We start from the raw sequence: 21,581 nt of genomic DNA, 5'->3' as shown, positions 1-21,581 counted from the left end.
ATATATATATATATATACGAATATGCGTAATAAACAAAATGTTTGTTTACTAAATGATTACTTACAAAGAAAACTTCTAACAGCATGGCATATGTCGGCCGCTCACAACTTTGCTTCTTCACTGCTTGAAACTTAAATTTTACGTTGCCATTCCTCACTTATATTCTCATCATCTTAAAGTTTCTTTTAGAAAAGAAAGTCACTCGCATCACTAAAAGAACCTTTTAGAGATGCGAAAGGTTTGAAATAATGATATGTACAGAAATGAATCATGTATGTCATTTAAAGATTAATCGTCGTTACTGAATACTAAAGTCACAAAGGAATCTCTATTTCACATTGTGTGTGTAATGAAGTATTTTTTCTTAAAAAAAGAAAATTGTATTCATGAAACGGATTGCGCATAAAAGTAGTAATAAATGCAATAAAGAAAAAAAAACTATCACGATTCATTTTTACAATTCACGTTTATAAATCATTGTTTAAATTTATTTTGTTATCACGGTTAATTTTCTGAAAATAGTATCGTCATCTCTGGAAAATCCGAGAGATAACGCGCGGTTCCTAGTTACACAGTTTCGCCCTTTTCTCCCTCTCCCTTACTTGTGTTCCAGTTTCGAAGCTTACTGTAAAGTTAGACTCGCTTAGCTCGGGCGGAAGTTTCTCGAGGAACGACCGTGTGTTTGTGCGTATGCGGTTTTTTCTTTCTTTTTCTTTTCTTTCTTTTTTTTTTTTAGACGTCGACGAATGCGCAGCCGGTATTTGCAAGGGCAACAAATGCACCAACGTGCCGGGCAGTTATCGTTGCGAGTGTGAGGCAGGATATCGATTTCACGGTGATACCTGTGTAGGTTCGTGTGTAGGCGGAAATGTGCTTACTTGAGAAAAAAACCAATGTCACTTAATCGTAACTAAACTGAGTTTGCTTTTTCTCAGATGTCGACGAATGCCTGGAAGAGACACCCTGCAGCGAGAGATGCGTCAATACACCTGGATCGTACTATTGTACGTGCTCCGTCGGATTTCAACTGGAAGGGAACAAATGTATAGGCAAGTTAAAGCATACTGTAAAAAATAAAATGTTTTAATTTGGAGACGTATAGTGGATTTTCTAAGCATGCAAAAGTGGTAAAATTAACATTTTTTTTTTGTATGCTTAGAAAGTTCACTTTAAATTAAAATTAATATTTTATTTTTCACAATGCATTCAATCGTGCGTATCGCATTGTAAAATATAACGAGTCGTGTAACATATATATTTTATATAGGATAGGGCGAGAATATTCCGTCAATTTTAACTCAGCAAACACAGAATATAATTGCAATAATGCAGCAACATTGTAATATTCCTGCTATATTGCAGAAATGTTATAATGCTGCTGCAATATTGCAGTTATAGTCTGTGTTTGCTAGGAACAAAAGTTCAAGATAGCAAACAATATCTCTTTGCAGTGACATGTTTATAATTACATCGTACAATCACGATTACTCTTGAAGGCACAACCTTTAAATAATCAACATATATGTTTTACACAGAAACAAACGTTATCACGAAAAATGGATGAAAAGTTCTTCTCTACTCTCTATATTCTTTTAAAAACAAAAAAAGTTACGCACAAGTCTAGACGTTGCAATCATTTACTCGATAATAGTGATGGATATGATTTTGACGCGTAAAAGTCTTTCTTATAGATTTGAAAGAAATCGAAATAGTTTTATGACATTTTACCGTATCTGTCATCGTTTCTGAAATAATGGTCTTTCTATCTAGACTTGTGCGTAACTTTTTGTCAAAGAATGTGTTTTGTCAAAGAATTCTATATATACTTCTGTATATACTTTTATTATTATATACATGTATACTTTTTAAAAACAGAAAGACCATCATCTCAGAAACAGTTATAATAAAATAACACAGAACTATTTCAATTTTTTCTTACTAACACATGCTGCACGTGACTCATGGACAGGTGACCATTTAAACATAATTGGCTGTATTTAAACCCTTATAAAAAATTACTAAAAAATTACTTTTTAAAATACAAATTAACATACAACTTTTTTTTAAAAACTTTCGTATTATGATCATATATTTTGATTCGCTAATCTCGAGACACTCTCTATATATACATATTTATAAAAAACAAGTTGAAGCTTTATGGGTTTATCATATTTTATCATACAAATTTATCATTATTGCGCATTAATCATGTTATATTATATATTTACTTGATTATGTGAATATATTTTGTACACGCTTTTATAATATAATCTGAAAAATTTATTCCACGGCCGCAGATATTGATGAATGCGAATGGCGTCATGACAGATGCGATCAAAAGTGCGTCAATACCATAGGATCATTTGTTTGCGCTTGTCGCGCCGGATATACATTAATTTTGAGGTAAGATCTAAGCGATATATACAGCAGCTGATAGAATAAAAACAGGTATTACACGATTCTCACTCTTTACTCGCATGGGATTGCATGAGCAGGAGTCAATGTCAAGATGTGAACGAGTGTCTAAACCATAACGGCGGTTGCACTGGCGAGTGCATCAACACCGCCGGAAGTTACTATTGCGTCTGCAGTGAGGATTTGGTGTTGGCGCCCGACGAGAGAACTTGTGTCTCGCCAACGTCGGAATGCCGTGCCATGGAGCCACCTATACACGGAGAGGTAACTGTCGCGCGGATATCGCAAGTCATATTAGATAGATCGAGTCGATATACTACTGAAATATATATTCTAAAGTATCTTTCAAAGAGATGATGTACTACACCACCGATATTTCCAACACACTCTTTGCATTTTATATGCCGTGTTAAAATGTTTAAAAAAAATTCTGGAAAATTCGGTGTTGCAAGAATAGCTGAAAAAAAAAAAAAAAATGGAGAATTTAGACTTTGAGTTTGAAACAATCGGCAGAAATTAAAATGGTAAATTAATAAAATTACTTTTTATTACTAAATACTAGTTTTTTAAATGAGATCAAGATGAAACGAGATAGCCGGATTGAAAAATAATGTGTTTATAATAATATAATTATAATGTGACACACACAAAAAATTAAAGTACACGAATTATTCGAGAATCTGCTAATTGTCATTTATAATATAATAAATTTTTATAAATAAAATCAATAAATAAATTCAACATTTCTTTAATGCGGTCTTCTTCAATTAATATAAATGATACATACAATTGATTTATATTTACGAAGAAGATCGTATTAAAAGTCGAAACGTTTGAATTATTTATAAAGATTTATTATATCAAAAATGACAACTGGCGGAGTTAAATTATGTACTTTAATTTTTGTGAAATTTAATTTCATTAGAGCCTTAAATTTATATATGCGTTTTTAAACGTTATACACAAATATGACACAAATGTAAATTTTTTTCCCTTTATTCCCTTGACTATATTATTTATTCTGTTTTCCTGGGTTTAATCGAGTAGATCAGATGTCCAGGACATCCTTCCGGCGCATCCGTCTACCCCCAGGGCGCCAAGTGTCATGTCCGATGTCGCAGAGGCTTCCGGTTAGAAGGGGCGCATACGAGACACTGCGTCAGCGACGGCCACTGGAACGGGAAAGAACCTATATGTCTGCGCGAAGTCGCAACAGACCCTCTTTACAATCCAAGTATAACTCGATTCCACAGTCCCACGGTTGCCAAGAAAAACGCTGCAGGCACCATGTCCTTCACGTCCCGTAACTTTGCCGGGAAATTAATCAAGATGTTTATCCGATAAAATTTTTAACGAGCTGACTGTTACATCGAGCGTCGCTTTACGCGTAGTATGAAGTAAGCTATATGCTTACTTCATGGTCGTGTAATTATTTTCAACGGAATATTTTTTTTCAACATCATTATTTTCATTTAAAATTTATTCTTGCCGTTTCACAATTTTTCAGACACGCCCGCAGCATTTTTTTCGAAGACCTGCGTATCTCTTTTAAAAGGGCGTTTAAGCGAGTACCTCCATAGACGTAATAGGTCAGTGAGCTCTGTAATACACTGGAACGAGCCATTAAGGAGTGGGGGTGTTCCAATTTCTGGATAATGACATGCTAATGTAAAAATTGTACTGTTTTCTTTGTCAGCGATTCGCTGATTGGCTAATGTGGTTTTACCACCACAAGTAGAAATAGTCAGGAAGATAAATCTTTATTTGCCTTCTTTTTTTCTGTCGAGTCGCGGTTTTCTACAGTTTAGTTCTCAATTTCTAAATAATGACACTCTAATATAAAGATTATACTGTTTTCTTTGTCAGCGATTCGTTGATTGGCTAACGTAGTTTTACTCTACCATAAGCAGAAAAGAATCAGATGAATCTTTATTTATCTTCTTTTTCTTTGTTGGACCACAGTTTTCTACAGTTTATTCTCCCAATGTCTAAATAATGATACTTGGATGCAAAAATTGTACTGTTTTCTTTGTCAGCGATTCGTTGATTGGCTAATGTAGTTTTACTACTGTAAGTAGGAAAGGATTAGAAAAAATATTTGTTTTCCTTTCCTCGATCACACAATTTTCTTTCAATATTTTAATACAAGAAAGGCGCGTTCCAGTATATTAAAAATAGACCCTACTGTAATAGATATAAATTGTGCATTCCTATGAAGGATATCACTATAAATTCAGGAACAAAATACAGTAGCTTGATTTATATCGCAGATACTGCTCTTTCTCTCAGAGCAAGTTAAAGAGAGATGCCAATGCGGTTCAATATTGCGTTTTCTTTTTAACGAAGTACAAAGAGAGCAGGGAATGCACAGTCTATACTTATTACATCTATGACTTACGCCAAGCAGAGGACGTCTGGAACTCTCATTAAATTTCTCTTCGATTTTCAAGACGTTATTCTTTTCAATTTACATAAAGGGAACGTTTGGTCATGCGCGATCGAACGTAAAATATTGCTTGAACCGAGCAAATAACTTAACGACGAAAATTCTTGAACGCGCTAGATTAGTCATGCTGCTCGGAGCAGCTTTTAATAATACAAAGTTCCTGTGTAGAGGCTGCTTGCTAACGAGATCATACGTTAACGCCGCCTCTTAACGAGCTTACTCGGACCGGCGGGTTTTTACGTTCTGGCTCCTCTCCTCTCGTTCGTTTTATCCATTTTGCCAACTTTTTCATTCCTGCACACATTTTCGCGGTTCTTTCCTCCGTGACGTTAATTGTTTCGTTTAATGGAAAGGAGATTTTGATTCTATGTTCCGTTTCATGCCGCTTCGGTTTTTGCTAGTTTACAGCCGCTATCGCTTGGAAATCCATTCTTGGCAAAAGATATTCAAATCGGTTCCCATTTTGAAAGAGATGCTTTTCTGGAGCGGTGCTCTTTAAGTGGTTCCTATCTCCGCATCAAACGATATTACGCGCGTTTATGGTTGCTTTATAAATAAAGGACGGCTTAGGTTCTATAGAACGGGATATACTGAGATAACCGAGAATCCTCGCGTTCAATTTAACGATAGATTAAATAAATTATTGATTTTTCAGTTATGAAAAGAAAATCGATTGTGTATCATTGAAACTAATGTTTTTACGAACTCTCTGTACATCTAACGGTTGCATTGTTATTACATCTCGTGCAAAACTGATAAAAGTGTGATAAACCTTTTCACGCACGACGTGATATTTTCTGGAGTAAAATAACGTTTCTTGAACACTATCGGCCAATGATATGGGAATTGCTCGCCATCGAAGTTTCTTATCGTGTTATAGTATGGGAAATTGGACGATCGGTATCAAGAGTTTAACTATCGACTTTATCTCTGTAGACACGCCACAACCGTTCGTGAGCTGCCCCCAGGACATGGACGTCGAATTACCGGCTAGGCAAAACACGATACGTGTAACTTTCCCGCAACCAAAGTCCAACATGGATTGGTGGAGGTAAGAAGCGCATTATAGAGTAGAGATCTTCAATTTCAGGGCTACCAAAATTGATCCGACTCGAATTTATTTTTCATCAAAAATGTGTAAAATACAAAAATTTATCTTAATAATATTTTTCGCAATAAATTCTTTACAGTGTTTTAAAATGGTCATTAGCATCGATCAGTATTATTAAATTACTTATTAGTTTAATGTATACTTACTCAAATCTATTTTCCATAAAAATGTGTAAATATATAGATTTATAATATTTTCCATAATAAATTCTTTACAATGTTTTAAGATGCTCATTAGTATCGGTATTAATAAATATTGTTTGTCAATTTAATTTGTAATACGTACTCCAGCTTCAATTTAAGACTATATTTCAAGGTTGCAAATTATCGGCGCGCAGTTTAAATTGGAACGTAAAACTATTATTAGGCATTAAAATCTTCTCTGATCAAACATGTGAAGTTTTGTTTATTTATGGTAAATTATTATTTATGGTAAATTTACCTTACTCAATATTAAATATTGTTACTCAATTCTATTTTTAGATTTGTTAGGCAGAGTGACGCGAATTATTTCTATTTCGGTTCTGAACAGAAATCCATTCGTAGAATGAAAATGGAGCTGCCAATTAGTGTCGCAAAGCGATATTAATTGGCAAATATTTATTTGTGTCAAATTTAGATATTTTAGTTAATATGATTTTGAGAAATTTCTATGTAGGTAAAATAAAAAAAATATCCAAAGTTTCTCTATTTGTTAATCTATTATTTGTTAATGTAAACGAAATAGTTTATAGTTATTTGAATAACATCGAGTAACTCGGTTGCATGTCTATCTCGCTGGCCTTTGTTTCCTTCTTTTTGTTTTTCCCTTTTTATGTTTTTCAGATATGTACACGCTTCACCTCCGTGGGCAAAGCAATTGCAAGCGGATCTGCCGGCGGGCACGACGGTCGTTACCTTCACGGCATGGTCGCCGGTCTCTAATTACACCAGCACCTGTAGGATCGTGATAAGAGTTCGCGGTAAGTCCAGCGCATAAGAGAGAAATCAGGAACAAAAAGAATTCGCTTTGGGAAGTGGAAAGGAAAATGGATCTCCTCCCTGCGAGCTCCTTTTTCTTGCACTAGTATCATCCCGGTGATAAGAAACCGCTATTATAAACAGTATAAGTAAACGTATCATTGAAGCAAATAATAATAAATTATATCCATATTTTTCTTATGCTAACTATCCATTCCGCCCCCTTATAGAAATTTAGTTTAATATTGGCCAATTGAATACTGAAAGATGATGATTAATTATAGTTACTTTGAATATAATTACTTATTTTGAATATTAAAAGCAGTGCTTTTAATACTCGAAACAAGTAATTAATCACTACCTTCTAGTATTAAATTTTGATAAGGACGTTATTATATTACAATAAGGATCAGAATTATTAACAAGCGTACGCCGATGAACGCTAATAAAATCTGTAGTTGAAATTCAATGGCAACGAAAGATATAATGAGAAAGGAAGATTTAACTTGACATATTTTAATGCGAAGAGTGACACCTTTCTCCTCTCAACTCTCAACTGTGCCCTGGGAATTCAATTGAGCGGATAAGAATAAAATGGGACCAGAAAACTTGACAGCTACGAAGAGAAATTTCTGATTTCATAGATTATCAATCTTGGATCAAAATCCCGTGAAGTTTCCACCTTCCACTCTGTTCCCTTTTATTTTCGATTTGTCTACTTTTCCCGAGGAAACTTTTCACACAGGGGACAATCGATCGGAATGGGAATCGGCTCGACACTCGAATCGTCCCGACGCGACGCGGGTAAACTTTAGTTTCCGCGGCGAAGTGCACTCCGCGTCCCATCCCGCTTAATTACTCATTCTGAAAGTTCGTGAAACTCGCTTTAAGCAAGTTCTCTCCGCAACGCAACGGCTGGAAGGAGTGCCAGTGCATCGTGGTCGATACGCGATTACGTCGAATAAGCTCGCGTCGATCGGACGTACTCGCGAGAATCGCGTTGGTACTCCTTCGCATCTTTGCAATCTCAAAAACCGCTTCGCCAAGTTTCGTCTATTATATTCCGCTTTATCTCGATTTCTATTCGCTCTACATTTCTATGTGAGACTATTCAAGATTGTTGGGAGTTCCATTGAAAAGAGGCTCTTGTTACGAGAATGTACCAAATCACGTGAAATCTTGAATATATTTAATACACGTTGTAATATGATAACAAATGGGTTTACAATCTTATAACCAAGATGTACGGAAAGAATGGTTTTGCTGAAGTATATACTAAATTTAAAAATTTAGCTAGACAGATCTAAAAATAATTTTGTTTGCATTAGAATAATTACGTAGAACGCTCAAATTTTTTACGTTGTACGTAACTATGTATTTTGCTGGTTCAACAAAGTTATTTTCAGATTTGTATCAAATTAACTTTTAAATATTTCAACAAAACTGTCCTTTCCATGTGATACAAATTTAAATGTTCTAGTTACCTGTTATTCATAGAAGAATCTTAATTCTCTGTCTGCAATCATATTTTTACTCCCTCCGTCTATAATCTGAACCTTTATCCTGTCCAAGTTTTTTTGTTCTAGGTTTTTAAAAAAATGTGAAAAAATTCAGATTTTTAAATCTCACTACTAACAAAATATTTTAGGATACGGCAAACTCCGCTCTCCTTTATTTGGAAGAAATTATATATAAGAGAAAGATTTCATTTGTGCCAACAAATCCAAATCACAGAGGATAAGATTAACGATAGAGAACAAATGTTAAGATCTAAAGAGAAAGAGAAAAACAAAAATATTGCTAATAATAATAGATTGCGCAAACAGTATTGCGGTAAAAAGCGCGAGATTTAAAATGAGTTTTACACAAGAGCGATTTTACGAGAGAATCCGGTAATTCTTAGGATATGCCACGATATATTTTCAGATACCGAAAATCCCAAGGTTACTATGTGTCCCGTGTCTTTCGAGGTCAGACTGAGCCCGGGGGAACGAAATCGTCTGATATTCTGGCAAGAACCGACCTTCACCGATAACGTTGGCGTGGGACACGTTTATAAAACGAGGGTACGTACTCGTCAAGAAGCAACTCATATCAGCATTCGCTGTCGGATACAGCGTTTCATATACAATCTTTCCTTATATCTATGAAATTTTCTCAATTTTCCTTAACTCTGTTCGCAAATTTATATCTCCGGTATCGATCGGAGGAGAGGTCGAGACTTCTCAGTCTTCTGTTGGCTCACCTTGAAGTTAATTAACCCCCTTTTGCCGTTGACAATCGGGCATATTAATCGAGCGAGGATATCGTCCATTAATTATCCGTTCATGTTTCGAGAAAATGAGACCCAACGAAGAAACTGCTGCAATGCGACGGAGGATAGTATCTACGATTTTCCTCGCGAATGGTACCGTAGGAAAAACCAGCTGGATGATTAATCATTGTCGGTCGACGCTTCCGTCCTGTTTTTATTGTATCCTTTTGGCGTCTCGGCGCGGAAAGCGTACGTGTACTTTATTAATGTAATAACAGAGATTATCCTATCTTTATGTTAACCGTTCCGTGGATAATTGGTGGCTTGCACTCTCGATGGTATTGGTTATAAATGGCCTTGGATACATTATGTAACCTGACGGTTAATTTGATTAAGCAAATTGAAACAAGAATCATGCGAAGGGGGAGTACGTTGTGCCAATCCCTTTAATCGGGTCATTTGAAGAAGGATGAAAACAAAAGGAAAGTGATCGATCGCGTCACATCAATCGTATCCGATTTTGGACGAATACGAAGCGTCGCATACGAACAAGATTAGTCGCCGACACACCGTTTTGCACATACAAAGCGGATATTTTCCTCAGAGGAAATTTCCATGCAATTGCGCGAAAAGTTAATTATCGTATGTCTCGCACAGGGACCTGGACATGTGATGTATCCCGGTATTCACGATGTGCGCTACGTCGCCTCGGATGCAGCCGGAAATCGAGCCGAATGCCATTTCTCGATACACGTGAGAGGTAAATTTATGCCATTGTGCCCCGCGGGAGTAGCCCGAGAAGGGCTTTCGCAATGCGTAGACGCGAATGGCGTCGTGACGCTGTTTGCGACATCGCTAATTCCCTTCAGGGTGGATTGTCGCGTCACATTTTTCTATCATAAATATATAAATTATAAGTAATTATCGAGGGAGAACACAATTGAGCCAACATTTGTTATTTCGTATATTTGCAGAATCCACGGATGTTCTCGATTCTGAGGTGAGTAAATTATCTTTGCAGATATTTCACACATTAATTCTGATAGATCATTTTTTTTACCAATTTAGGCCAATTTCTATCAATGTAGGTTAATCCCTCGTAAAAACATCTATTTTTACCTATTCCGTAGGGTCTTTTTGGGTTTTTTTTCTCCAATCTAAATTTTTTACTGTATTCTAGATTTGTAAAAATTCTAGAAAAATTCAGGATTACCTTTCAACATTTTTGCTACATTGCTAAATAGTTTTTTAATCGGTTTAACTTAAATGTTAAAACCTTTATTTTAAAAAAATTGGATTTTGTGTCAAAATATTTAAGATTGAAATTTCACCTTGGCAAAAAAAATATTGTGCTTATAAAGAGTTAACTTTAATCACAATCTAATTTACTCTTTATCTTTTTCTAATTCTTAAAACTAGAAAAGAAAGATAAAAGTTAAACCGAGATTAATCTACAATTAAAGTTAATCTACAATACAATTTGACATGAAACAGACATTATCTGATCTTTTTTCTATTACATAAATCTATACGCGAGACATCTTATTGCTTCAATTTTAGTAAATAAATAAACGGTTTTAGTTGTAATGGCTTTTCGACCCGACAAAAATATCGAAGCACCAGTATCCTTTATAGTCGTTTCAATAGAAGTGGTTCTACCACGCGCGCGTCTCGTAGAAAGGACCCTTTTTCGAGGATATGGCCGTAGATTAAAGCGCGAGAGAGAAATTCATGCGGGAAGGTAGAAGGTCTCATAGTGCACTTATCTCCTCGTTTAGCCGAGATTCTACAGAAGAAGGATGCTGATGTGCCCTGGCAGATCGCCCCAGCCCGTGCCCAGCTCCTCATACGAGGTGAGTAGACACAAGAGTGCTCACGCGATTACACGCGAGGTCAATGAGATTCCAAGAAGTATCTTAACTTGACTTGCAGTGGCAAATACCGAGCGGTTGTTACTTAAGATACACCAGAATCTTCTCGGGAGCTTATCAGCGACATCCGGAGCATCGACAGAACAGTTACCCGGACACTGAAGCCCCTTATCGTGAACTTCCGCCTACCCGACAGACTCCGAATCGTCCAGACAATGCCAGAACGTACAATGCCGACAATTGTAAGTGTTTATACGTGTTATGACCCAGAAATACATGTTTCATCGGAGTTAATTATTGATGCAATCAAATATTAACTTTCTAAATAATTTAAATATCCTGATACTAAAACGATGTCTCGAAAATCCAATTTATGATCCATAATTCTAGTCAGAAATTTCAGCTATAAAATTTCTGTTCCGTTTATAATTTCGTAATAAACTAATGTACGAAAATGCATGACATATAAAATTATATATAATTGGAAATCTATCTTAAAATTTGACATTTTTAGTATTGAACTAAATGAACAAGAAACAGATATTTTATTTTAGAAAAAAATATACGTGCTACAGATTTAAAATAAACATCATTATTTACACATAAATAAAACAACATGTGAGACGATATAAACAATAAAATGTGAACGAAGCTGCGTAAACCGCAGCATATACCGCAATCAATAATTGAGTTAATTTGAAATGAAGCCGACCCGAATGAGGCGGATGAGGCTGCGAGAGGAAGAAAGAAATCGAGACGTAAAAAAGGAAAAAAAAAAGAAGAAGAGAACGAAGCTTTTCGAGACCGGAGATATCGACTATCGACGATAGTACTCCATTATAGAAAACACCATTGATGGCAGTCAACTTCTCGAAGGCGGCATCGACCAGTCGAGAGAATCCGTAGCCCTGCGATCGGTGGTCTAAAGTGAAACGTGCAAAAGACGACGAGGGGCGATTTGCAATTACGACGGGGGTAACAAGTGATCGGGGAAACAAGCGATCGGGATGTTCGAAGTGTTGGTGCCGGGAAAACTCGTCTTAACCTTACGATCGACACCACCCTTCCTGGCTGAGAGCGCATTCGCTTTAGCCCTGACGATCTTGTTAGCGGCGCCGTTGATCGTGCGCGTTTACCTCCTCCTTGTACGTGCCCCGATAAATTGTCTCGCCCCTTACCTCGGTATAGGATAGTCGGGCGTGAAAACGTTACGCGAGTGCCTCTTATCGGGATTTGCGCGGCTTGAAATAGGAACGAACGATGTAACGTTTTTGTTTGTTTCTTTTTTTTTTCTTTTTTATTTTATTCGTCCGGCACATTTCCTTCGATAAACAAGAGCCAAGGGACGGCGCTTCGGCTTTTATTCATATATGACGTCGACGGCGCTATCTCGAAAACTCGCGTTCGGGAACTGCGGCTTTAAAACGCGGGTGCGCATCGATAACGCTTCCGCGGTGTTCGAGCGGAAGCACCGCGCTGGACTGTAAATTTTCCAATTTCTTTCGGCGTAACCGTGATATAACATTCGCGTTTATAACACAATGCAAAGCGCGCGCACCGCGATACCGTTATATCGAATCCATTGAAGGCGATAATGTACAACTACAACTGAGCACTGCATTATGAAGTCAGAATAGAAGTGAGAATATTTTTCCCTCTATAAAGAGAGAAGGACGGACTCTCACCCTTATAGAAACGTATATAATTGCGAAAAAGATTCGGAACGAGATTAAAGTAGTTTTGTCGAAAAATTTCCTCTCTCTTTTTAAAGGAGAAATTTAATGTCGTAGTATAACGGATTGCTACGATGGCTTTCTTATATTTTCTCGGTGAAATTGAATATTACGTTACGTGTAGGACAAGCCACTGAGAGCCCTCACGAAGACCAGGCATCGTCGTCGCTACGATCGTACCAATCGATCGTTATTGATACATTATCCGGCTCCAATCAAATTGGCCGACTCCACATCGAGTTCCAGCCTGTATCCGGAATCCGCTCGTAGGATCAATTCCACGCCGACTCTGCAAAGCAACAGCGGTATCTCGAAGAATTTCAGTCGACATGGGATTCGTGTCGACCGGAAGATCGGAGATCGCGAATCCAAAATACGGACATGTCCATCTTCGGATCGTCCTTCGTTCTTCGTCGACTCACAACATCCGATAATCGACATATCGAATCTCGATTACAAAGCGTATCGTTACAAATTGATAGAAGCAACCCTGAAGAAGCAGTATGACGATTTCCAGCCGCCGGGCGACGTTGTCTTGAACTCGCTGCATCTGAATTCGGCCGACTCGATGATTGGCATACGATTGAACGATCGATACGATCATAGTCTTTTCGACTTTGTGGAGGAATACTACGATGTCGCCGATGCAACGAGGCGGAAGAATGTCGAACATTTTCATCCACTGGACCATTTCTTGTCGAAAGGCACGAGAAAACCGCGGACTAGCGAGAAGGAAACAGCAACGATTTCTGACAATGGCATCGATCGCGAAAACAGCAGAAATCATCTTCCGGAAAACGTCGACGGCAATCCTCGAAAACTACCCGACATGGACGATAATGGGAATCCGTGCATTCGAGCATCGTTGAATGACGTTCCTGAGATCGCGACGAGTAATCAGGATTCAAAATCGGAAGTGCCGATTTTGAGAAGGATGATTCCGACGCGATCTCGTAAATGTGCCGATAAAGCGACACTTGGACATGACGCGGAAGATGACTGTCTGCAATTCGCCAGTCCTAGAAGGAAAAAGGAATCTTCGACGAGAAACGATCGACCAGCGAGTGCTGGAAATACTTGCAAGATCTTCACGTTATCACGCGCTGCTACATCGCTGGAAAGACGGGAAGCTACGGGATCACCGAGATCGAGGACGAGCGCGGGTCGTTCGCGCGAATCCAAGAAAAAATTGGAAGATTACCCACTCGCTGTGTTCTCATTGTCGGGCAAAAGTCGCGCGAAAAGGAAGGCGAGTGGGAGATCAAATTTTATTTCGGTGAGCTCCAGCGAGATTGCCAGCATCCGCAGCGAATCCAGTAAACGTCGGGAGGACGAAATGTCGTGCCGTTCGCGCGAGTCATCGATCAGTTCTAGGAACTGCGCATCATCGCGTCCCCCTTGGATGTCGGGGAACCGAAGGACGTCCTTCAACAGGAAATACGGAGGAAATATTACAGAAATTTCCGCCGCGAAAGTTGCGAGACTGCAACCCTCGTCGGCGCGCGAAAGTGGTCTGGCGGGGCAGAAATTGACAGTTTCGTCTCGAGGACAGTTTCATTCGAAGGAATCCTCGGCAAGGAATGGCCTCGGCAAGGATGGCTCGATGAGTCATCCTAATCCGGCGTTGTCTAGAAAAGCGGCGAGTTTCGTTGCGTCACAGGAAAAAGAATTTAGTGGGATGACGAGCGAACAACAACGCGGAGAGAATTTCACGACACGGCCGCGTGGGCAGCAGAGAAGTAAATCAAAGGATGTCGGAAGCGTCATGGTGAAAGATAATGAAGAGGAACGAACTTTGAAGATTACCGATTCGCCCCCCGGGGAAAAAATGTCCGCCAGCAGAACGACGATCTCGACAATGGCTGACAATGCCGCTTTGTCGTTTTTGTCGTCTGTAGCACGGACGCTGGGTCGCCCGAGGAAGCGCTCGTCCCCAACCGCTTTCTTCGCTAATGCACCTGTAACTGAAAGCGAAACTTGGGGGACAAAGGAGCCAGAATTAATAACGAGCCGATCCAGCACCGACGCTGCGAGAGAAAGGCCAGTATCCGGGAATAATGCGCTAAGACTCGACCCCGAGTCGCCATCCGTAGTAGATAGACGGGAGAACCGGTCGAAATTAAATCGCGGTGGAGGAAGGCGACGGTTAAGAAGCACAGAGAATCCCTCGAAAGGCGTGTCGCTAAGCCCGCAGATTGAATTATCCGCCGAAGTGTTAAACCCGGCCGACGATACCGATAAATCCGCGATCCCCAGCGAGAAATTCGCGGGGCTTACGTTCCGGATCGATTCGCGGGAGAATACGGGAATAGCTCGGAGAAGCGATGAGATTCGAGATAGAAGCGCGAAGACGGAAAACGATGTAAAATCTAACAGCCCCAACGACATCGCTCGATCGAAAGTGCCGAAAATTATACAAAATCTGCGAATGAGACCCGCTAGCGTGAACAATCTTTCCGAGAACCTGCACGGATCCACCGTCGCGGCTTCGCATCCGGCACTGCGGGATGTAAATTCCGAGACGAAAAGCGGATTAAACGGCATGAAATTGAATACTCGATCAAACGGCACGGTCGACGAAATGAGATACGATGAATCTCCGTCCGCGGAGGCGTCATCTTTCGTGGAAGCGAGAGAGACGCAGCCGCAGGATGATATCGCGGGGCGCGGTGCCGATGAGGAATTGCAACTTCCGCGACACGATTCGAAAATAGGACTCGCGATGAATTCCGCTCTGAAGAGATATATTAAGATGCTGAAACAGGGCCTCCGGAATCACGGCGATAAAGACGGCGTCGCTCTGGCGTCTCTGAGCCTCTCCGACGCCATATCCATCCTGTCGGAGCAAAGAACACCGTTGTTACCCGAGGAGATACAGGAGTTGCAAACCGTGCTGGATAGAATCGAAAGAAATCCCGAGTTATTGTGCAAACTGTCGTACAGTATGGAAAGCGTTGCATGAAAATACATATCTTGTTGATATCGACGTTAATATTTACATCATGTTTTAATGTAATTAGTCTTTGTTACAAAACGATTCGCAGTTCGTTGCACGCTAAGCCAGGCGTAACGAATTTTCAAATGTAAACTCATTTAAATCGAAACGGTGGGAGTTAAAACAAAACGCTGCGTGAAATAATTGGCAAACAGATAAAATCGCGATCGACGTTTATATTTCTGCTGGCGTTATTATTATCGCCAAATTGCATGTATACTATAATAACAAACGTTAAATACGATTCAAAATAGCCTGATTTCGCGGCCGCGACTCCTTGCTAAAAATCCGGCAAAAATTGAAAACCGGCAAAGAATTAATATATTCACAACTGATATTTTTGCTAAATAAGTATTTTTACTAAATATCGTATTTACATTCTACAAATACGATTTATAATTTCAGTTTACATGATGGTTAACTTCATATGTATATGCTACATTTTTAATTTTCTTTTATAAAGGATAATAAATTGACGAATAATAAAATTGAAAATCGACGAAAAATTAATACATTCGCGATCACAATTTTTATTTTGACACTAAATACAATTTGTAATTTCGTGACAACAACTGATATTCTCATATATTTTCTTTTAAAAAAATAATAAATATAATAATATGTTACTGTACACTATTATGCAAATGCAACATATTAATATATATCGTATTTATTATTATAATTTATAATTTTATGATAGTAAACTGACATTTTACATCTTTAATTTTCTTTTAAAAAGAATAACATAATAAAATTGGAAACCAACACAGAATTAATATATTCATGATCACAACAATTTTTATTTTAGCTTACTAAATATGATTTATAATTTCATAATAGCAACAATTGATATTCTTACACATTTTTATTTTCTTTTAAAAAGAACAATATAATAATATATTACTTTACGTAACATTGTTACGTAACTACAGCACTAATAAATATATGCTACATTCGGTGGTCATTCACTGATGGAACTTACAACGAGGGTTAACATCCGCATCGTAACAATAGACCGACGGCTAAGTGCTGTTGGCGTACTACGAAGTAGTTAATGAACAGCTCGAACAGACGTCTCCCTCTCCCCCCCCCCCACTCTCTCTCTCTCTCTCTCTCTCTCTCTCTCTCTCTCTCCGCCTGGTGTTGCCAGCATGATTTACATATGCCATGGTTTGCGGCGCAATCTCTTAGGCGTGTTAGCGCCACTGCTTGCTAATAAGACATAAAGAGAAAAACGGGACACAATGACAATGTGCGGGCTTTCCAAGCTGACGACGACCACTTACCTAAAGATAAAGCGGGATTTGTCTTTGACTTCTGTATGTCTTCTGCTGTTTTCGTAATTACAATAATAGTAATAACAGTAATAGTAATAAGAAAATGGAATTAGAAGTAGGTTAATGTACCAATGCACAATTCTTATAATTCTATTTTTAAATTTGTTTATCGAATACCTATTTAGAGAAAGTTGTTGCGCGCCAACACGAAGCTCTACACCTGTTTTATTCATAGAATCTGATATTGGGAGCCACCGTTGTCAAAAGCGTCGAAGTAACATGGAACATCAACGTAATATACTTTAATCCCCTTCCGAACCCTTTGATGCATCAGGCTTTCAGTGTATCTAATCAATCTTGGTAATCTGACGTAGATTGACTTCATATGATTAACGACTGTATACCCGGTACTTGGAAAGTTTTTGTCTGCCACTTTTACTCTCCTTCATCCTCTCTCCATTCATCCTTTTCCATTCGCTTTTTCGTAACGACTCCATTGCATCTGCATTTCGACAGCTTAGCTTATGACATCGATTTATCTGAAATCCTTTTAAAAGATAACGTCAGTTAAGGCAATTCAGTATAATTAATTACAGCTATTGTAATCGAAGCTTTCGATGCATCTTGAAAATTCATGATTACGATGACTTAAAAGATCTTTATTACATGAAAGTCCTTTGTCCCATCTCGCGAAAGTATATAATTAATCCTTAAACATCTTTTTGATATGATATACGGTTTTCTTTTTCCAGTGCTTTTTCAGTTCTTTTTCAGTTTCTTTTTACTTTTTTTTATTAGTAAAAATACATATATTTACTTTTGATACCATTATTACCGTTTTTAACAATGTCTGGTGTTTCGATTGAAAGAAAACTCTTTTAATATATTCTAAAATATATTCATTTTTATATGGAAATTATAAGTAATCGAATTGAGTTGACATCTAGTATATATATATAATAGTTCCCATAGTGTAGCATTTAAGGATTAAGCTGTAAAAGCGACAAAATTATATTCATAGGATTATTTAAGTACGGATTAGAAACGTTAAATTTGCTCGGAATTTTATTTAGAAGAAATTGAAGTGTTTTGCCGCCAGTTTTCTTTACCTTGTACTCTTCTGTTCTATATTAGACAATATCTAACTTTTACAGAATGGGAAAGTTATTATAGTAATGCCGACAGTGTTATATTTTGAGATAAGAAGTACAATGAAATAATGAATTACAAGAAATCTTACTTAAGGAAAAGCTATAGGTAAGATTTGAAAAATAGACCCCCCCTCCCCATTCTCTAAAAATAAAGAAACATTAAAAATATTTATCGTGAAGATAAAAGAGACCATTTCTTCGGCTTCAAAATAATATTTCTGGTTAGGCGCGTATATTGCACACGTCGACGAGACTCGATAATAGAGAAACGTGTGTTCTCAGATCGACATCCAGGCCGACAACAATACCACCCCCTCCGGCAGGAATGGGAGCAGCAGCTGCAGCAGCGGCAATATCGGCAACGCGCCACGAGGACCGATCACGTAGTTTCGCTACCGACTCATTACGGCGCGGGCCGCGTCGAGACTAGAATATTGCCGCCTCGGCATGAATGCTGCACGTAAGGGCTCGTGAACGACATGTAATAGGCGAACGTAAGTTAACTCCGCCAGTCTCCCCGAGGAAAGGCTGTCGTGTAAATCGGCACCTGCGAGCTCCTGCGCGTACCCACAACTTAGTATGAAGATCGATTGCTGTAATTAATTCTGGAAAGTATAGCCTAAAAGAAATTGATCTAATACGGTACTTTGTAACTCGCGGTACTGGTATTTTTGTTTCGTAAGCGGTGACGTATTTTTTCGAAGTATTCATTTTTTTATACTTTCTTTGCACGATTTTTAAATAAAGGATGTATGAACCTATTAATATAATCAGCATACGTTCGCGGAATTATCACATTTTCGAAGGGAGCATTAATTATACGGAAAATTGGGTTCTGGCGTGAAATTAATTAATTTTCACATATATTATAGCTTATAATATGGTGAACAAGAAATATGTCAAGGCTCGATAATGAATAGTTTTTGAACTACTGTGCATAAAAAATGTAAAACTTTTCAGACAGCACTATATCTAAAATTGGAACATAAGACATCTTTAAAACATCATACCATAAGATATTTTGAAGATGTCTAAGATGTCTTTTAGATATCTTATGTCTCCATTTTGGACATATATTTAGGTTGCATCTTTGAGCACCTTTACTACATCATAATTCAAAAACTATGCATTATTTGTGTTTATAACATCTTTTGTTCATCCATTATATGTAAAACGTAACTCCTCAAACAACAAAAAGTCCAAAATCAGAACATACTTAAATCTAAATTCACAACCTTTAAAAAGTCGTAAGCTGTAAAGCTGTAAAAAAATTGATGACACAGTCGATTATTTTTCTCATATTCGATTGTGATTGGTCATTTTTTGCGATTTTACGACTTACAGTCTCTTAAAACAATATTGTGGATCTGGACTAAGATGTCTTCAAGATGTCTTTTAAACGTCTTTAAGATGTCTTTTGTCTCATTTTGAACATATATATTGTCTGGGACATTTCATTAGGATTCAATTTTCTTTATAATCAGTGCGTCCTTTGTTAAGACACTTCAGAACTCGTGCCTCGATCAGTGACATCGCAGCAATAGATTATTTCCGCATAGCGAAGTATATATAGATCAACAACGAAATAAATCTGCCATCGTCAATAATATCATTTAAGAGTAGATAATATAAAATAAGTGAGTCCGCACGAACCGACGCGACACGGCACGTGCGCGCGATTGTTTTAATTTAATAAGCAACATCAATAAAATCGTATAACGTACACTTGTTATGCAATAACAATAACAAACAGCGAATCTGTGGCCGCGCCGAATCGCGACGGTTCGCGCAGATTGCATGGCGATTTTTTTGTAATATACATACGTACATATATATATGTATACACGTATATTTAATACATAAATTTTATACATCTATATTAATATACGTACGATAATCGATCGTTATCATAACAATGATATGCGAGTGACGGTAGAGGAATATTAATAAATAGTAAACGAAATATCTATCTATCTTCTTACGCTACCGACATGAGGTTGGATCGCACTCTGGCGGGGATAATTTTGGACCGGAATGTTTAAATATTATATATAACTCTACATAAAAAAAAAGATTATGTATATGAAATTTCGAATTTATTTGAATCCTACGAGAAATCAATTTAAAAGAGAATAATCTTCTTCAAAACGCTACATATTTTCTCTTAAATGCGATGCGATCTTACAATATGTATAGTATGACGCAAAGTTACACACGTATGTGCGATCTGAGCTCAGCTTTTACGATAGTCTTCTCCTTTCTTTGCGTTATACTATTACGATATTTCGTCGTTTAGTGAACCGCATCGTGAACGAGCGCCATGATTATTAAATACGCCGATCGCTACCAGCTTACATAACGAGCACTATTAATTGATCAATGACGCAAACGTGAACAATTGTTGGTTTCACGTGTATTAATGAAAGCTCATACAAGCACACGGGTCTCTCGTATCAGTCTCGAGAGTAAATGGTAACTGATAATCATTTACGACAAGAAGAGGACGACGGCTTCGTAATTGGGAAGCTTTAAGAAGGCAGAATTTCTGTTGCTTGCAAATACGCGTTTTGCCTGTGACAGAACGTTGTAATTAGACTGCAGTTAATTATTCGACGCGTCAACTCTGTAAACAGACCTCTCGCAACTGTACTTCGTGGAATTACACTTTTCATTTCTCGTACCTCGAGAATTTATTATTTATCATTTAATATAATATATAACAAGGCTGAAAAGGAGAAAAAAAAAGGGAAAAATTATAATTTCCTAATAATCACTAATTTTTGCCAAACAATCGAAATTTATGAATGTTCTCGTAATGCTAACAAAAATATTTGAAAAAGTGTATGTGATTAACTAATCGCACGTACTGGCAATATCAGTTAAAAATTATAGTTATTTCACTCAACGAAACGCCTCGCGAAACAGTAACAAGTTAGCATAATATTAAAGTTGTACGAAATATACATGATTTTGCAAGTTGTATAACGAACTGCACATGGTTTTACTCAAGTACCTAAAAATTTAGTTGGATACAGATGAAACTAATTTTGTTGGATTACCAAAATAATATACGACACTCAAGCGTAACGAGCAACGCTGCAAGTTTTGGCATTCTAACAACCAGCTTGAACATCGTTACGTAATTATTTTGATAATCCAACAAAATTATTTTCAGATTTATGTCTAGTCAAATTTTTAGATATTTTAGCAACTGTTTTTCTTTCCGTGTAAATAGTATTACATACTTGTTTTGTCGCATCTTGATATTCATACTGCATAAGACATTTTAAATGTTAAATCTCGAAATCAACCGCTGATTTTCTCTTTCTCTTTTTCTATTTATACTTTTCTCTCTATCAATACGATTT

At 37.6% G+C, this 21,581-nt stretch overlaps 1 protein-coding gene across 1 annotated transcript in view; it reads left to right on the top strand.

Annotated features, from left to right (window-relative positions):
• Positions 1 to 18,773, top strand: part of LOC108684571 (fibrillin-2) — a 45,858-nt gene extending 27,085 nt beyond the window's left edge. Inside the window, exons 10-22 of the mRNA XM_018188960.1 lie at positions 738 to 851; positions 937 to 1,050; positions 2,299 to 2,404; positions 2,494 to 2,680; positions 3,464 to 3,650; positions 5,799 to 5,913; positions 6,798 to 6,934; positions 8,859 to 8,998; positions 9,844 to 9,946; positions 10,161 to 10,186; positions 10,965 to 11,039; positions 11,119 to 11,299; positions 18,496 to 18,773. Coding sequence (XP_018044449.1) covers positions 738 to 851; positions 937 to 1,050; positions 2,299 to 2,404; positions 2,494 to 2,680; positions 3,464 to 3,650; positions 5,799 to 5,913; positions 6,798 to 6,934; positions 8,859 to 8,998; positions 9,844 to 9,946; positions 10,161 to 10,186; positions 10,965 to 11,039; positions 11,119 to 11,299; positions 18,496 to 18,677 — 1,667 coding nt within the window. The 3' untranslated portion in view covers positions 18,678 to 18,773. The remainder of the gene's footprint in view (positions 1 to 737; positions 852 to 936; positions 1,051 to 2,298; positions 2,405 to 2,493; positions 2,681 to 3,463; positions 3,651 to 5,798; positions 5,914 to 6,797; positions 6,935 to 8,858; positions 8,999 to 9,843; positions 9,947 to 10,160; positions 10,187 to 10,964; positions 11,040 to 11,118; positions 11,300 to 18,495) is intronic.
• Positions 18,774 to 21,581: the final 2,808 nt, after the last annotated feature.

This window comes from Atta colombica, unplaced genomic scaffold (assembly GCF_001594045.1).
Source record: "Atta colombica isolate Treedump-2 unplaced genomic scaffold, Acol1.0 scaffold136, whole genome shotgun sequence".
NCBI classification, from domain to species: Eukaryota; Metazoa; Arthropoda; class Insecta; order Hymenoptera; family Formicidae; genus Atta; species Atta colombica.
Note: the sequence above shows the minus strand (reverse complement) of the source record. Positions and strands in the feature narration are given on the sequence as shown.